Raw genomic sequence first — 15,826 nt, 5'->3', positions numbered from 1 at the left:
TAGAAGCCTATACATAATTTTTGTTCTTTTTTTTATTATTATTTTTTTTATAGAGACAGAGAGAGAGTCATAGAGAAGGATAGACAGGGACAGACAGACAGGAACGGAGAGATGAGAAGCATCAATCATTAGTTTTTCGTTGCACAACACCTTAGTTGTTCATTGATTGCTTTCTCATACGTGCCTTGACTGCGGGCCTTCAGCAGACTGAGTAACCTCTTGCTCGAGCCAGTGACTTTGAGCTCAAGCTGGTGAGCTTTTGCTCAAACCAGATGAGCCCGTGTTCAAGCTGGTGACCTCGGGGTTTCGAACCTGGGTCTTCCGCACCCCAGTCTGATGCTCTATCCACAGCGCCACCACCTGGTCAGGCTATACATAATTTTTGAATGATATAAAAATGAAAGATAAAGAGAAATAGTAGATTGAAAATACTTAAAAAGAAAATGGAGTCAAATTAATTATATCAGAATCTATGCTTGATGTTTATACTTATATCATTAAATTTGAAAACTGAAGAAAAGAATTAGGTATCATTACCCCTATATGACAGGGGGAAAACATGGGAGGTTGAGATTGTCATAACCTATAGCACTGTAGTTCACAGAGGCCACTATTTCATAGAAGTTCTCCACTTAAAAGAAAATACGTGACAATATTTACCGTAATGTACATCCACAGAGCTAGAGAGAAGTTAGCAGGTCTCAAAGTATTTCTTTTGTTAAGAAAATATGATACTTACTTTGTAAAAGAAATTTGTTCTCCCGACTGCTCCAATTTTCCCAGTGTGATTCATAAAACAAATGTTTCCTTCAGTAGCTCCATAAAACTCACACAGCTTAATATTTCCAAATCTGTCTAACACTTCTCTCCATACGTCACTCCGGATACCATTTCCAACTGCCAGACGCACCTGGTGATCCTTTTCGCCTTCTCTCTGTTAGAAGCAAAGATTTTACTTGTAATTTATTAATTCTAGTTCCCAATTCTTTCTTTCATTACTAGTACTTAAGGAGTAAATATCTAGAAGTTGCCAAATGCAATAATGGAAGGAAAGTAAAAAATAAAACCATGTCAGTCTGTCCAATAGCAGACTGAGTCCAATAGCTAAGGAAACCTGCCCCAGAGTAATACAGCTTTTACTTCCCATATGAGGGAAAAGCTCTTCCCAAACTCCAGCTTACTGAAGCCTTATTTTGGTAGAGATCAGGTAGATAAGAGAGCACATTTCAAGAAAAAAAAAAGCATTACTTTAAAAAAGTTATAAAATATACTTAAGTTTCTACTCTGAGCTCTATCATTTATTATCTATATAACTTTGAATAAGAGGTTGAAAACTATTCTGATTCTCCGTTTATTTATCTGTAAAAATGATGATAATACCTATCTCACTTATATACTGCAGTATACAATTAACTCCAGTGCTTAGCATATAGTAAACAATAAATTGAGGTCATCTAATCACTGTAATATTTGGCTATTACTTGTAACTATTGCATTTTTGTATTTTTTTTTTTCTGAAGTTGGAAATGGGGAGGCAGTCAGACAGACTGCCGCATGCGCCCGACCGGGATCCACCTGGCATGCCCACCAGGGGGCAACGCTCCGTCCATCTGGGGTGTTGCTCTGCTGCAATCAGAGCCATTCTAGCGCCTGAGGCAGAGGCCACAGAGCTATCCTCAGCACCTGGGCAAACCTTGCTCCAATGGAGCCTCGGCTGCAGGAGGGGAAGAGAGAGACAGAGAGGAAGGAGAGGGGGAGGGGTGGAAAAGCAGGTGGGCTCTTCTCCTGTGTGCCTTGGCCGGGAATCGAACCCAGGACTCCTGCACACCAGGCCGATGCTTTACCACTGAGCCAACTGGCCAGAGCCTATAATATTTTTACTTTTAGATATTTTGTAATTAAAAGAAAAACTAGAACTATAGTCTATTTTCAAAAAGAACAATATTAATATAAATTGTACACTGATCAAAAATCATAACCTCACACCTATTAGGTTTACTATTACCAAAAAGACAAGAAATAACAAGTGTTTGGATGTGGAGAAAAGGGAACTCTTGGGCACTGTTGGTGGGATTTCCATAGTAGATTGCAACCACTACGGAAAACAGTATAGTTTCCACAAAAAATTAAATACAAAATTAAAAATATTAACTATACCAAATGATCCAGTAATTTTACTTCTGGGTATTCACTTCAGAAAATGAAATCAGTAACTTGAAAAGAAATGTACACCCCCATGTTCACTGCAGACCTTTGTCTATTGATAGTAGAAGGGTTATTGTTTGTCTTCAGAGTACTATTTGATATTTTAAACTGTAAAACTTAACTTGATAACATAAAAATTAAATTGAAAAATAAAATAAGAGACAGCTAAGACTTTGGATACACTGGAAGTAAGCATCTGACTTGCTGTTGTGGGCTTAGGCCCACATCATTGGGGTTTAAGTGAAATTTTTGCAGGTAGAGAAAAAATCTCAGATAACAGCAGCTCCTTCCAACACAGAAGAATCTTTCTTAGTAATAAATATAACTCTGAGCACTCTGCCCTGGTTCCAACCCATGGGCATGTCAGATATTGCCTACCTGGCGGGAACTAGCTCTTGGACTTTCCGCTGCCATCTTCCTAAATCAAACACTAGTGTTGCAAATCTTAGGAGTCATTCTGCTTGAACAGAGAACACTCTTTAATATGGAATAACTCTTGGATGCTTTTCAGGTCGGAGATAAGTTTTAGCAAGTACTATTATTTATAAACTGTGTTGGCACATGCTGGAAACTAATAAGAAGGTGGCTTATAAACCAAATTCCATAGACTTTAATCTGTGTGGGCTATCATTACATAAGCTTACTAAATAAGAATAAGCATTCATCCAAAATGATTTAATTGGTATAGAAAATCAAATGATCAAAACTAAGATCAGGCTCTTATCAAGAAATATAAAATTCATTTATTTAACTTAAGTTATTTTATTTCTATTTTCCTCTCCTTTAAAAGATAATCTGGAAGATCACATTTAGGGATGTGAGAACAGATTAGCTGATTCATTATGTAGTGTTGTGGGAAGAAAAATAATTTATATCTCCTTTTATGATGAAAGGTGTGCATATAATAGAAAATTCGATAAGTACAAAAAAAATAAAAATAAGCTGTAATCCTACCACACCATTATATTATTATTATTATTTTTTTCTAAGCTGGAAACGGGGAGAGACAGTCAGACAGACTCCTGCATGCGCCCGACCGGGATCCACCCGGCACGCCCACCAGGGGCGATGCTCTGCCCACCAGGGGGTGATGCTCTGCCCCTCCGGGGTGTCACTCTGTCGCGACCAGAGCCACTGTAGCACCTGGGGCAGAGGCCAAGGAGCCATCCCCAGCGCCCGGGCCATCCTTGCTTCAATGGAGCCTTGGCTGCGAGAGGGGAAGAGAGAGACAGAGAGGAAGGAGGGGGGGGTGGAGAAGCAAATGGGCGCTTCTCCTATGTGCCCTGGCCGGGAATCTAACCTAGGTCCCCCGCTCGACAGGCCGACGCTCTACCGCTGAGCCAACCGGCCAGGGCCCCATTATTATTTTTATATATCCATATGTATACACATAAAATGTTATAACCAGGCCTGGCCAGTTGGCTCAGTGATAGAGTGCTGACCTGGTGTGTGGATGTCCTCGGTTTGATTCCTGGTCAGGGCATACAGGAGAAGTGGCCATCTGATTCTCTACCCCTTCCCCTTCCCTCTCTCTCTCTGTTGATCTCTTCCCCTCCTGCAGCCATGCCTTGACTGGTTCAAGCACATCTCTCAATGGAGCTGAGAATGGCTCCATGGAGCTTCCACCTCAGGAGCTAAAAATAGCTCAGTTGTAAGCATGGCCCCAGATGGGTAGAGCAGTCAACCCCAGATGGGAGTTGCAGGGTGGATCATGGTTGGGGCACGTGCGGAAGTCTGCCTCTCTATCTCCCCTTCAACCAAGCTATTTTTAGTGCCTGAGGCTGATGCTCAGACCAACTGAGCCACTGGCTGTGAGGGGGAAGAAGGAGAGAGGGGGAGAGAAGGGGGAGAGAGGCAGATGGTTGCTTCTCATGTGTCCCCTGACTAGGGATGAGACCTGGGACATCTGCATGATGGCAGATTAGGGCCGGTCAGGGTCCATATTTTTTCTTAATTTGTGATTAAAAATCTCTTTTCCATCCCATAGCCAAAATAAAAAAACAATATCTTTTCTTCTTTACAATTTAACTTTTATATCATTTAGAATATAATAGTTGTGAGAAAGGTGTAACATTTTAAATTTCATACAATTATTTGTCTCATTTATTGCAAATTCAGACTTCGTAAAAGTCTAATTTTCAATTTATTCAACTGCCCATATCCAAAGACTTACAAATATAAGTTCCTCAATTAACAAATGCCTAAAATTTTACAGACATCTTTAAGCTGATTCAGTAAGCATATGTACACAAACTACTTTTAAAGAATTCTCTAAAATCTTCCTTTAAAAGTTAACTGAGCCTGACCTGTGGTGGCGCAGTGGATAAAGTGTCAACCTGGAAACACTGAGGTTGCCGGTTCAAAACCCTGGCTTGCCTGGTCAAGGCACATATGGGAGTTGATGCTTCCTGCTCCTCCCCCGTCTCTCTCTCTCTCTCTCTCTCTCTCTCTCTCTCTCTCTCCCCCCCCCCTAAAATGAATAAAAAAAAATAAAGAAAAAGTTAACTGAGAACAGAAAGACAAGTACCATATGATCTTACTCAGACGTGGAAAGCTAATGAACAAAATAAACTAACAGGCAACACAGTGACAGACTCAGAGCTAGAAAGCAGGATGACAGCTGTTGGGGTAGGGATGCAGGGATTGAGCAAAAGTGAAAAAAGAGAGAAAAACCTCATGGACACGGACACTGTGGTGACTGCTGGGGGTGGAGGGGAGTGAAGCGAAGCGGAGGTAGGTGTGGGGAAGACAAGATGGAGACTTGACTTGGGGCGGTGAACACACAATACGGTGTACAGATGATATGTTGTGGAACTGTGCACCTGAAACCTATATAATTTTGTTAATGAGTGTCACCCCAATAAATTCAATAAAAAGGAAAAAAGATAACTGAGAAACTGAATATAAGCACTCCTAAAGGAGCAAAATTAAATGATACATGATATAAATTAGTTATTTTACAGTTTATTGAGATAATTATCTGAAGTTGTCATTGACATTATTCAGATTGTTTGCTTGATTCAAATCATGATCCAGGTAATATGCATAAATAAAATATATAAAAAGAAATATAACATATATAAAAAGAAAAGAATATATAAATAATATATAATAATGTAGAAATTATGTGAAGCCCTATAGAAAGCCCAAAAGATATTATTATTTTTGGCATGCACACACACACACACACACACACACACACTCTCTCTCATTCATTCATATATACATATATACAGATATGGAGAGAGAAAAAGGAAAAAACCCAGAAGCTTAAAAAAAGAAGTTTACATAGGAATAGAAATTTTACCTAAAAGATATATACAATAAGATATCATAAAGTCTAAATTAGGGGTTAGCAAACTACAGCCTGCAGGAGCCAAATCCAGACTATCTCCTGTTTTTATAAATAAAGTTTTATTAGAACACAGTCACACACATTTATATGAATTGTCTATTGCTGCTTTTGCAACACAGAGGCAGAACTTAGTTGTGACAAAGGCAGTATGATCCATAAAACCTAAAATATTTATTAATCTGGTGCTTTACAGAAAAAACAGGCTGACACCAGTCCTAAATTATAAATGAAGTAAAAAAAGCAACAAGTTCTTAATATTAACACAAGTCAAGCATCATGTATTAAGTGGACAATATAAATACTAGTCCATTAAGCTTTCTCATCCAGATCCCATGTACTGGTATATTCATTTTATGTTTCTTTCTTAAGAAGGGCTTTGCCTCATTGGAAATAACTGGAAGTTGGTTTTATTTGTAAAGGGGATGAAGAGCTTCTTAGGCACACTGAGCATACTGTTAGGTGGGCAAATATTGAACAGATGGGTCTTAAAAAAAAAAAAACAGCTACCCACCTAGTAATGTTGTGAAGCTCTTACAGGCATCCCCAAACTACGGCCCGTGGGCTGCATGTGGCCCCCTGAGGCCATTTATCCGGCCCCTCGCCGCACTTCCAGAAGGGGCACCTCTTTCATTGGTGGTCAGTGAGAGGAGGACTGTATGTGGCGGCCCTCCAACCGTCTGAGGGACAGTAAACAGGCCCCTTGTGTAAAAAGTTTGGGGACCCCTGCTAGAAGATGACCAGAAGCCAAGTGGGGAGGGGCAGTGCGGCCAGCAGAGCCTGGTGTGAACACTGACCCGGCTCCGTCTGGCGTGACGGACTGGGAGGCTGGCACAGGTCAAGGATAGTGGCTGACGTGGTCCAGATAAAAGATGATCAGGGGAAGAACTCAGATGATGGTCAGGAAAATGGAAAAAGAGAGTTAGCCGAATGACAAAGGTAAGGAAGAAAAAGTCACCTGAATTGGCTAAAGGAGCCTTAAAAAGAGACTTGGAAAACATGGAAATTGAGAGGAGGGTCTCAGCATTGGTATTATATTTGGTTTTATGTGTGCCCACTTTGAAATGGCTGTGAAAGTAGCAGTGCATCCTCTAAAATAGGACCACCTATAATTTTAAAAATCCCCTGCTCTGTTCATCAATTCTCTTCTCTGTTCATCCATTCCCTCAAACCTTCTTAGAACAATTCCTATTCCTTTTTATTTTTCTTGAGCCATGAGGTTACTAGGTAAATATCACTGGATATCTAAGCTCTGCTGGGAATGGCATGAAGAGAGCACATGTGCATAAATACGAGTACAGTTAAGAGAACGGATGAATATAACACCTGCGTCTATCCATACACAAGAGAAAGATAGTGTGCAGAGACTGAGAGAGGCAAACAGAGTCAGAGAGACTGCATGAGAGACAGAGACAGACTGAAAGCAAGAAAGAGAGTGAAAGTGAAAGAAAGTGTAAAAGACGCAGAGAGAAAGCAAGCAAGAGAGACACAAAGAGCAAGAGGAAGAGAGAGAGACACACACAGAGAATACAAACAAAACAAAAAGTGAAATAGAGATACTACATAGAAACACAGACACAGAGTGACATGCAGAGACAGAGAGAGAGCCACTCTCAGAGGGAAACAGAGGTGCAGGGAGACACACCCACATAGGGATGCAAAGTGAGGCAGTCAGACACAGACCGAGAGACCCATACAAACATCTTTGTAGCCAAATCAGGAGAAGCAACGGGAGTGAATATGTTTGAGCTCCATGTCCAGGTATTACCTCATTTTAATCACCACGATACCCTATAAAATAAGAAGCATTACCCCCATTTTGCACATTAGGAGAATGAAGTCCAGGACCAAGGTCACATAGCAAATAAACAGAGACAGAATTTGACCATATTAAAATGCGAGTGCTATGTGGGCAGGGACTGTTGCTTGTTCTATCCTCTTCTGTACCAATTGCCTAGTGCATAAGCGACGTTCTGTGTGGACTCTAACGAACAAAATAAACTGATGAACAAAATAGAAACAGAGGCATGGATACACGGAACAGACTGACAGCTGTCAGAGGGGAGGGGGAGAAGGTCCTGGATGAAAGGTGAAGGGATTAGCCAAAAAACATATAGATGTAACACACAGACACAGGCAACAGTGTGCTGATAGCCAGAGGGGAAGGGGGTGGGCAGTAGGTAGAGGTGGGCCAACGGGGGTGGGGACAAAAAAAAACTTTGCTTGGGGTGATGGGTGCACAATGAAATGTTGTACACTTGAAATCTGTATGGTTTTGTAAACCAATATCACCCCCAATAAATTCAATTTAAAAATTAAAAAAATAAAGGCAAAAGAAAGAAAGAAAGAAAACAAGCAAGCAAGCGACCTTCACAACCCATGTGTGACAGGAAGAAAGAAAAGGAGGGGCCTGATCAGGCAGTGGTGTGCAGAGAACAGAGCATTGACCTGGGATGCAGAGGACCCAGATTCAAATCCCTGAGATCGCCAGCTTGAGCGCAGGCTCACCAGCTTGAGCGTGGGATCATAGAAATGGCTCAAAGGTCGCTGGCTTGAGCAAGGGGTTAATCACTTTGCTGTAGCCCCAGTCATGGCACATATGTGAAAGCAATCAATGAATATCTAAGTAGCTCCAACAAAGAATTGATGCTTCTCATCTCTCTCCCTTCCTGTCTGTCCCTATCTGTACCTCTCAAAAAAAAAGGGGGGGGGTAGGGAGGAAAGTCAGGTTCAAGAAAGGATGGAAGAAGGAAGGGAATGAGGGAGTAGGGGAAGGAAGAAATAAGGAAAGAAAAGATAGTGTGTGGGGAGAAAACCAAGTTAAAAAAAACCCTTAAAAGTCCATGCTCTAGCCTGACCAGGTGGTGGCGCAGTGGATAGAGCTGGGACAGGGAGGACTCAGGTTGGAGACCCTGAGGTGGCCAGCTTGAGTGCGGGCTCATCTGGTTTGAGCAAGGTTCACCAGCTTCAGCCTAAGGTCACTGGCTCTAGCAAGGGGTCACTCGGTCTGCTGTAGCCCCATGGTCAAGGCACATATGAGAAAGCAATCAATGAACAACTAAGGAGCCATAACAAAGAATTGATGTTTCTCACCTCTCTCTGTTCCTGTCTGTCTGTCCCTTTCTCTAACTCTCTCTGTCTCTGTCAAAAAAGTTCATGCTCTACTTTTCCAAGTCTGTCCCATGATTTCAGTAAGAAGCAATCAGAACATGAGTTTGTTTCCGTAATTAGTGCTGAAATGTTGACACACTTCACACACATGTAGAGTAAGCCATTTTATGATATACAGAAAGTCCACATTTTATCTCAGCCATTTAAAATCTCATTAGGAATTTAAAAAAGAATCTGCTGAACGGATCAGAGCTTTAATAATGCCCCAAATTTTAGATTTCAGCAGACCAGTTCCTTCTGGCTTTCAGTGTCATGCATCAAATTGATGTGACCATACCAGTAAAAGAGTCACATTTATTTGAACCAAGGTTCTTGTTTCTTCAAAACCTTCTTTGGGACCTGTTTTTCCCGTAGGGTCTGTTGACCAGTATATGAGACAGTGAATGAACTATAGTTACCTTCTACCGGGTTACAGGTTTATTTGTCAGTTGTTGGAGATAGCAGAGGCCTCTAACAATGCCCTCCTAGAAACAAAGTTTCTTTCTTTCAGAACAGGAGCTTAATCCTACTCAAAGATCTACAACACATACAAATGAATGGCCTCTTTATATGCCTATGAAAAGTCCAACTCTGGAAGTTCTGTTTAAATACAGGTAATTTTCTATCAATCTTGATTTCTCTGTAAACAAAGACTGTACTGTTTGTTAATAGATGGAGAGACAGAAAAGAAACATAAATTTATCGTGAAAACAAAGGGGCAAATCATTTCTGCCTCCAACTCTAGAAAACTAGCTGCTTAATGCCTAAAACAAAAATATGGTCTAATTCCTAAAGGATCATCTAAATATATATAACAACACATGTTAGGGATTCTAAAATTCTTTCATCTTGATTCCATTTAATATAAAACTCCCTTTTCTTAAAACTCCCTGATAATTACATATGCACATGTCACAACAACATGCCCCATAACATTAACTATATGTTCTCACAGTTGGCTTCCTTTATAGTCACTAATATACATTGAAAACATATTGACAGCAAGCTAAGTAGATATTCTAGAACAGGTACAAAATAAAACTAAATACAAATAGGATATCAGAGAGAATCCTGGGGCAACCACCTCCCCTCCCAGGCATAAAATAGCAGACTTTCTTATACTGAAGCAGGAAAAGAATGGTAGTGGGAGGAGGTAGGAGCCTATTTTGAGAGTGGAGGGTCGAGTACCTAAAATGAGAAGCCTGCCAGGCTAAGATATTGTGGGCTCCAACTGTTCCCTAATAATCTTTGTCGTATTGCCTCTCCAGTTTGGGTTTGGGCAGGCCATGGTTTTAGAGATGGCAGCCATCAGTTCACAAACTATTTTAAGGCATAAATAATAGTTAGAAAGGACCTCTGTAACATTGATACGTAAAGACACATGCAGCCCCATGTTCATTGCAGCATTTTTCACAGTGGCCAGGCCATGGAAACAACCAAAAAGCCCATCAATAGAAGATTGGATAAAGAAGATGTGGCACATATACACTATGGAATACTACTCAGCCATAAGAAATGATGACATCGGATCATTTACAGCAAAATGGTGGGAACTTGATAACATTATACGAAGTGAAATAAGTAAATCAGAAAAAAACAGGAACTGCATTATTCCATACGTAGGTGGGACATAAAAGTGAGACTAAGAGACATTGATAAGAGTGTGGTAGTTACGGGGGGAGGGGGGAGAGGGAGAGAGAAAGGGGGAGGGGGAGGGGCAAAAAGAAAACTAGATAGAAGGTGACAGAGGACAATCTGACTTTGGGTGATGGGTATGCAACATAATTGAACGACAAGATAACCTGGACTTGTTATCTTTGAATATATGTATCCTGATTTATTGATGTCGCCCCATTAAAAAAATAAAATTATTAAAAAAAAAAAAAAGAAAGGACCTCTGTGATCTCAAGTGTTACAGCAAATAGCAATCACATGGTGGGCTTATTTAGAACTCATTTTCTAGATATAATAGCAATAGGGGTTGCCATTTAAAGACCTCTTATTCTGAATTGGTGCTTTCTTTCCTGGCAGTGCTTGGGAAAACTGAAAGTGGAAGCAAAACAATGCTTTTCCAAAGTTGTCTTGGAAAGAACGACCAGCCTCGAGAGTCTGCTAGACTTGCCTCTAACCTCTGCTAACCTAACTACGCTAACTCACTGAAAAAAGGCTGTAGAGACATGAAGGGAGGTTGCTCTTTCCTGCAAACCCAGGAAAGTGGGTCATTTGATTCACAGCTACTATGATTCCTTAATGAAATGTTATGAAAAGTATAGGTGCCCATCAGCAAGATCATTTCTGCTGTGAGTTGGATGCAGCAATGGCCTAACTCCCTCCATGCAATGATGCAAATCTTCGATTCATCTAAACTTCCTCTTTGGTTCTGTCCTCCCCAGGAACTCTGAATTTCTCATTACAGCTAGTGCTCGACTTTCGACCACGATTGGTTCCGACGATTTGGTCGTAAGTTGAATGGCTATATGAACAGTACTGTGAAATGATGTTATAGAAATCTTTAAGTCATATTTTATCATAATTTTCTTTCATTATTGTTATATATCATAATTTTCTTTGTTCATTTTATGCCATTTGTATCATCTCTACACCATTTTGTTTCTTATTTTTACATTCGTCAGGTTTAAGTAAAACACTGCATCACCAGTACAACTGGTTTAATATTTGCAAAGACAATTTCCTCTTGGTAGACATCTTGGAAGGGGTTTGATGAAAAATATCCAAGACACAAATTGCTGTACCAAGTCTGGGATAACAGTTGAAATGGTGCACATGGAGATGGTAGTGCTGCCAGAAGCTGGTCAGCACTGTCGTACACCCAGTTGGGCAACGCTTGTGCTGCCAGACACGGAGCAGTCGTGGCTAGCGATTGTGGTCGTAAAGTTGAATGGTCATAAGTTGCATAGGTCATAAGTCGATCAATATTTGTATAATCAAGCTTCCCCTGTAGGTCTAGAGCTAAGAAAGATTGCTCTGGGCATGAGCACATAAGTATCCCAGCAACTAGGCTTGTTATATTTATTACTTGATTAAAAAAATAATTCTACAAATTTTCATTGAGCACCTACTATACGTCAGACACCATGTTGATACCGAGGATACAACTGTAGATAAGAAACATGAACTCCCTGCTTTCCTGGACTGATAGTGTGTGTGGGGTAATGTGAGGGTAATATGTAATGGGCTAATAAGGTATATGAAGAAAAATAAAGCAGCGAATGAAGACAAGGAGACAAACACTGTAATACAGAGTCTAACTCCATTGCTGATGTCTGACTACTGAAGACTTTCAAGTCCCACCAGTCTCCTTCCCTCCGCTGCCCCACATCTGGCAAGCTAATAAGAAAGCACAGGGGCCCTGGCCGGCTGGCTCAGCGGTAGAGCGTCGGCCTGGCGTGCGGGGGACCTGGGTTCGATTCCCGGCCAGGGCACATAGGAGGAGCGCCCATTTGCTTCTCCACCCCCCCCCTCCTTCCTCTCTGTCTCCCTCTTCCCCTCCCGCAGCCAAGGCTCCATTGGAGCAGAGATGGCCCCGGCGCTGGGGATGGCTCCTTGGCCTCTGCCCCAGGCGCTAGAGTGGCTCTGGTCACGGCAGAGCGACGCCCCGGAGGGGCAGAGCATCGCCCCCTGGTGGGCAGAGCATCGCCCCTGGTGGGCGTGCTGGGTGGATCCCGGTTGGGCGCATGCGGGAGTCTGTCTGACTGTCTCTCCCCGTTTCCAGCTTCAGAAAAATACAAAAAAAAAGAAAAAAAAAAGAAAGCACAGGGCTCTCTTCTTTCACATCCACAGGAAGTTCAAAGCACATGAGCAGTTCTGTATGCACAAGACCCCTTACCCCAGTGCTGCCTGCTTATCACAATAAAAGCTGAACCAGCCTCTTTCCTTGGGCTCTCAAGCCATTTTTGGATATGCTTGGGACTGTGCCCTGCTCCCCCCAGGAAGCCCCATTATGTGAAGAATAAGCCTGTTTGTGTCCTCCTGGTGCATGTGTGGTATCAACAATCTAACTTAGTGTACAGGGTCCATCTGAGTTGGTAAGGTGATCATACCAGACATGAATAGGGATTGTGGCCAGGTAGGGAAGGCCTTACCTAGGAGGGGCTGTGAGTGGGTTAGGGAGTAAGACATTCAAACATCTGGGGGAACATTCAAGAGGGTAACAGAGTCCTAGTGCACTGAAGGAAAAGCAAGGAGGTTGGTGAGGCTGCAGTGGAGTGAACAGGAGTCGAGAGTGGGGGTGGGGTGAGGTTGGTGCTGGGGGTCCGGGAGGTCCCAGCTGGGAAGCAGATCACAGAGCTGTGGGGTTCATGCTAAGGGAATTTCAGTTTTCTTCCAAGTAACCCATCAAAGGGATCTGAGTAGTGGAGTAACATAACCTGACTTACACTTTAATAGAATTGTATCAACTGTGCTTCCAGAGTGTTATTTAAGAGAGCAAACGTGGAGCTAAAAGGAAGCTATCCCTAACATTTTAGGCAGGGAGTAGTGCTGACTTAAATGAGAGAAGCAGGTAGGTGGTAAACCGAGGTTTGACTGTGGGTATATTTAAAGTAGACTATGCAAGATTTGCTCATGGATTAGACAGGGGGTGTGAGAAAGGTTTCAAGGGAGATTCCAGAGTTTTTGTGACTGAATAACTAGAAAGATGGATTTGTCATTAACTGAGAAGAAGGTCAAGATGGCAAGGAGCACATTTTGATGGAGGAGGTAGTAAAAAGATAGGCTTTGGTCATTTTTTGACATAAGATGTCAATTAGATTTCTAAGTGGAGATATCTAGTAGACATCTAGACATATAAAACTTACAATCAAGGGAGAAGACAGGACTGGAGATGCAAATTTGAGAGTTAAGTTGTAGATGGTATTTGTAGCCAGGAGCATGTTTAAGGAAGGAGAGAAAAGAAAAAAGGTTGGATTGTGAGTCCTGGGCACTCAAACATTTAGAGATCAGGAATATTGAGGAAGATCCAGCAATGGAGACAATTTAAAGTTCTACACTGGTATTTTTGAGTCTAGTTTATGTGAGTCTAATCTAAGGACATGTACTGATTAAACGGGGTTGTGAACCTGTCAAGCTGGAGACTAGACCTTCCGTTCTCGCATATCACTAAGATGAAAACCATCCTGCAAGGCCTCCTGGGAGAAGGCTAAGTCTCCTTTTCCAGAGAGCCCCTACCACTGTGGTCAGTCTGTTTCCATGTGAATTTCTATACTTAAGTTAACTCATTAAGCCTTATGTCAACTCTGGATGTACTTGTTATTACATTCATTCTAAAGTTGAAAACATTGGGGTCAGGGTTGCTGAGAGAAGCAAGATAATTTGCTCAATACCACAGAGCTTGGAAGACATGGAATTTAGGCTTAAATATCAAGCTCCCCAACTCTAAATAAATAAATGACTTCCCTGATGTCACATGGTGAATTAATGGAAAAGCTGGAATTAGATCCTTGATCTTTTTTAATCTAAATTAATTGCTATTTATTTTCCGTTGGGAATGAAATGATCTATAGGAAAATTCTAGTCATTAATCATTAACTGAAGATTCTTGTGTTTGCTGGTAAGCCCTCACTGCAGGGCAAATAGTGACCATTTCAGACCTTGATTTTGTATATCCTTAGAAGAATATCTAAGGAACAAACTAGTAAAGGAATAAGCCATATGAAACATAGCAAATAAATAATAAGGTAAATAATCTTGGATGTAAAATTATAAATGTTAAATCAATTTGCAATGTAGGAAAACCTAACATACCACATTTATAGTAACAATAGTGTGTAACCCAAGAGGAAACAGGCATAATATTTTCAGGGTTTCTGATTTTATATTTCAATTTCTGCTGTTTTATCCATGACAAGTATAATATCATTAAATTGTTAATATTTTAATATTAAAATTTTAAATGATCATGATCTATTTAAATTGACTTTTGTAATCAATGTTGTATGATTTTTTATTAGTCAAAAACCAATTATTTTTCTTCTTTTTTTTTACAGAGGCAGAGCGAGAGTCAGAGAGAGGGATAGATAAGGACAGACAGACAGGAATGCAGAGAGATGAGAAGCATCAATCATTAATTTTTCCTTGCGACACCTTAGTTGTTCATTGATTGCTTTCTCATATGTGCCTTGACCGCGGGCCTTCAGCAGACCGAGTAACCCCTTGCTGGAGCCAGCGACCTTGGGTCCAAGCTGGTGAGCTTTGCTCAAATCAGATGAGCCCGCGCTCAAGCTGGCGACCTCGGGGTCTCGAACCTGGGTCCTCCGCATCCCAGTCCGATACTCTATCCACTGTGCCACCGCCTGGTCAGGCACCAATTATTTTTCAGCACCGAAAAAATTATTATACTTTTATAACTATATTCATGGAAACATCACTACATTCCATTTAAATATAAAATCCTTCCATTTCTATTGGGCTTCTCAGGTCACAGTTTTTTCACACATATGTCATAACTGGATTGGGAGAATCAAGGACCAAATTAGGAGAAGTAGATATTGTTACCTATTTTATATAAAGACATGAACTATGACTAAGAGAGAAGCAACGAATAGAAAGTCATACAACAAGAGTATGAAGTTGAGCCTACATCTTTTGATTCTACAGCTATTGTACTACCTGATGACTTTCTATTTAAAGTTACATATTTAAAGGTTATATTTATATTAAGCTACATTTTTTGGGGAAATTTAATAAATAAGGGATGTGTGTATTTTTAGTGTAAACAACAGCATGACTTATATAAACAAGAAGACAGAAAAAGATATAATTTATATGTACCTTACCCATGAACTATGAATCATTATGTATTAAAATTAGCACTTATTAAAAGCCTTTAATATATACATGCTTCTAAAATCTCCCAAAATATTTATTACTTCTCTTCTAATTCTGCTAGCATTTACTTTGTGAATAGCTATTTCTTATCTTAGGCCCTCATATTTCTGTTTCTGTACTTCTAAGCAGAAAAAAATGGTTCTGGTACTTTGACACCTTTCTTAAATGTTTTCTTATCTAGTATTCTCACATTAAACACATCTTTGATTTACTTAAGGACAACTAGGTTTTATAAGAGAGGTGATTTTCTCAATCACATAATAATATGTTTCA

The 15,826-nt window shown here is 40.7% G+C and overlaps 1 protein-coding gene across 2 annotated transcripts in view; it reads right to left on the bottom strand.

Annotated features, from left to right (window-relative positions):
* Positions 1 to 15,826, bottom strand: part of SLC27A6 (solute carrier family 27 member 6) — a 64,113-nt gene that overhangs the window by 24,652 nt on the left and 23,635 nt on the right. For both annotated transcript variants that reach the window (XM_066274262.1, XM_066274263.1), the window contains exon 5: positions 740 to 934. In XM_066274262.1, coding sequence (XP_066130359.1) covers positions 740 to 934 — 195 coding nt within the window. The remainder of the gene's footprint in view (positions 1 to 739; positions 935 to 15,826) is intronic.

Source organism: Saccopteryx bilineata, chromosome 4 (assembly GCF_036850765.1).
Source record: "Saccopteryx bilineata isolate mSacBil1 chromosome 4, mSacBil1_pri_phased_curated, whole genome shotgun sequence".
Classification (NCBI taxonomy): Eukaryota; Metazoa; Chordata; class Mammalia; order Chiroptera; family Emballonuridae; genus Saccopteryx; species Saccopteryx bilineata.
The sequence above is the reverse complement of the archived record's forward strand: the minus strand, read 5'-3'. Positions and strand labels throughout refer to the sequence as shown.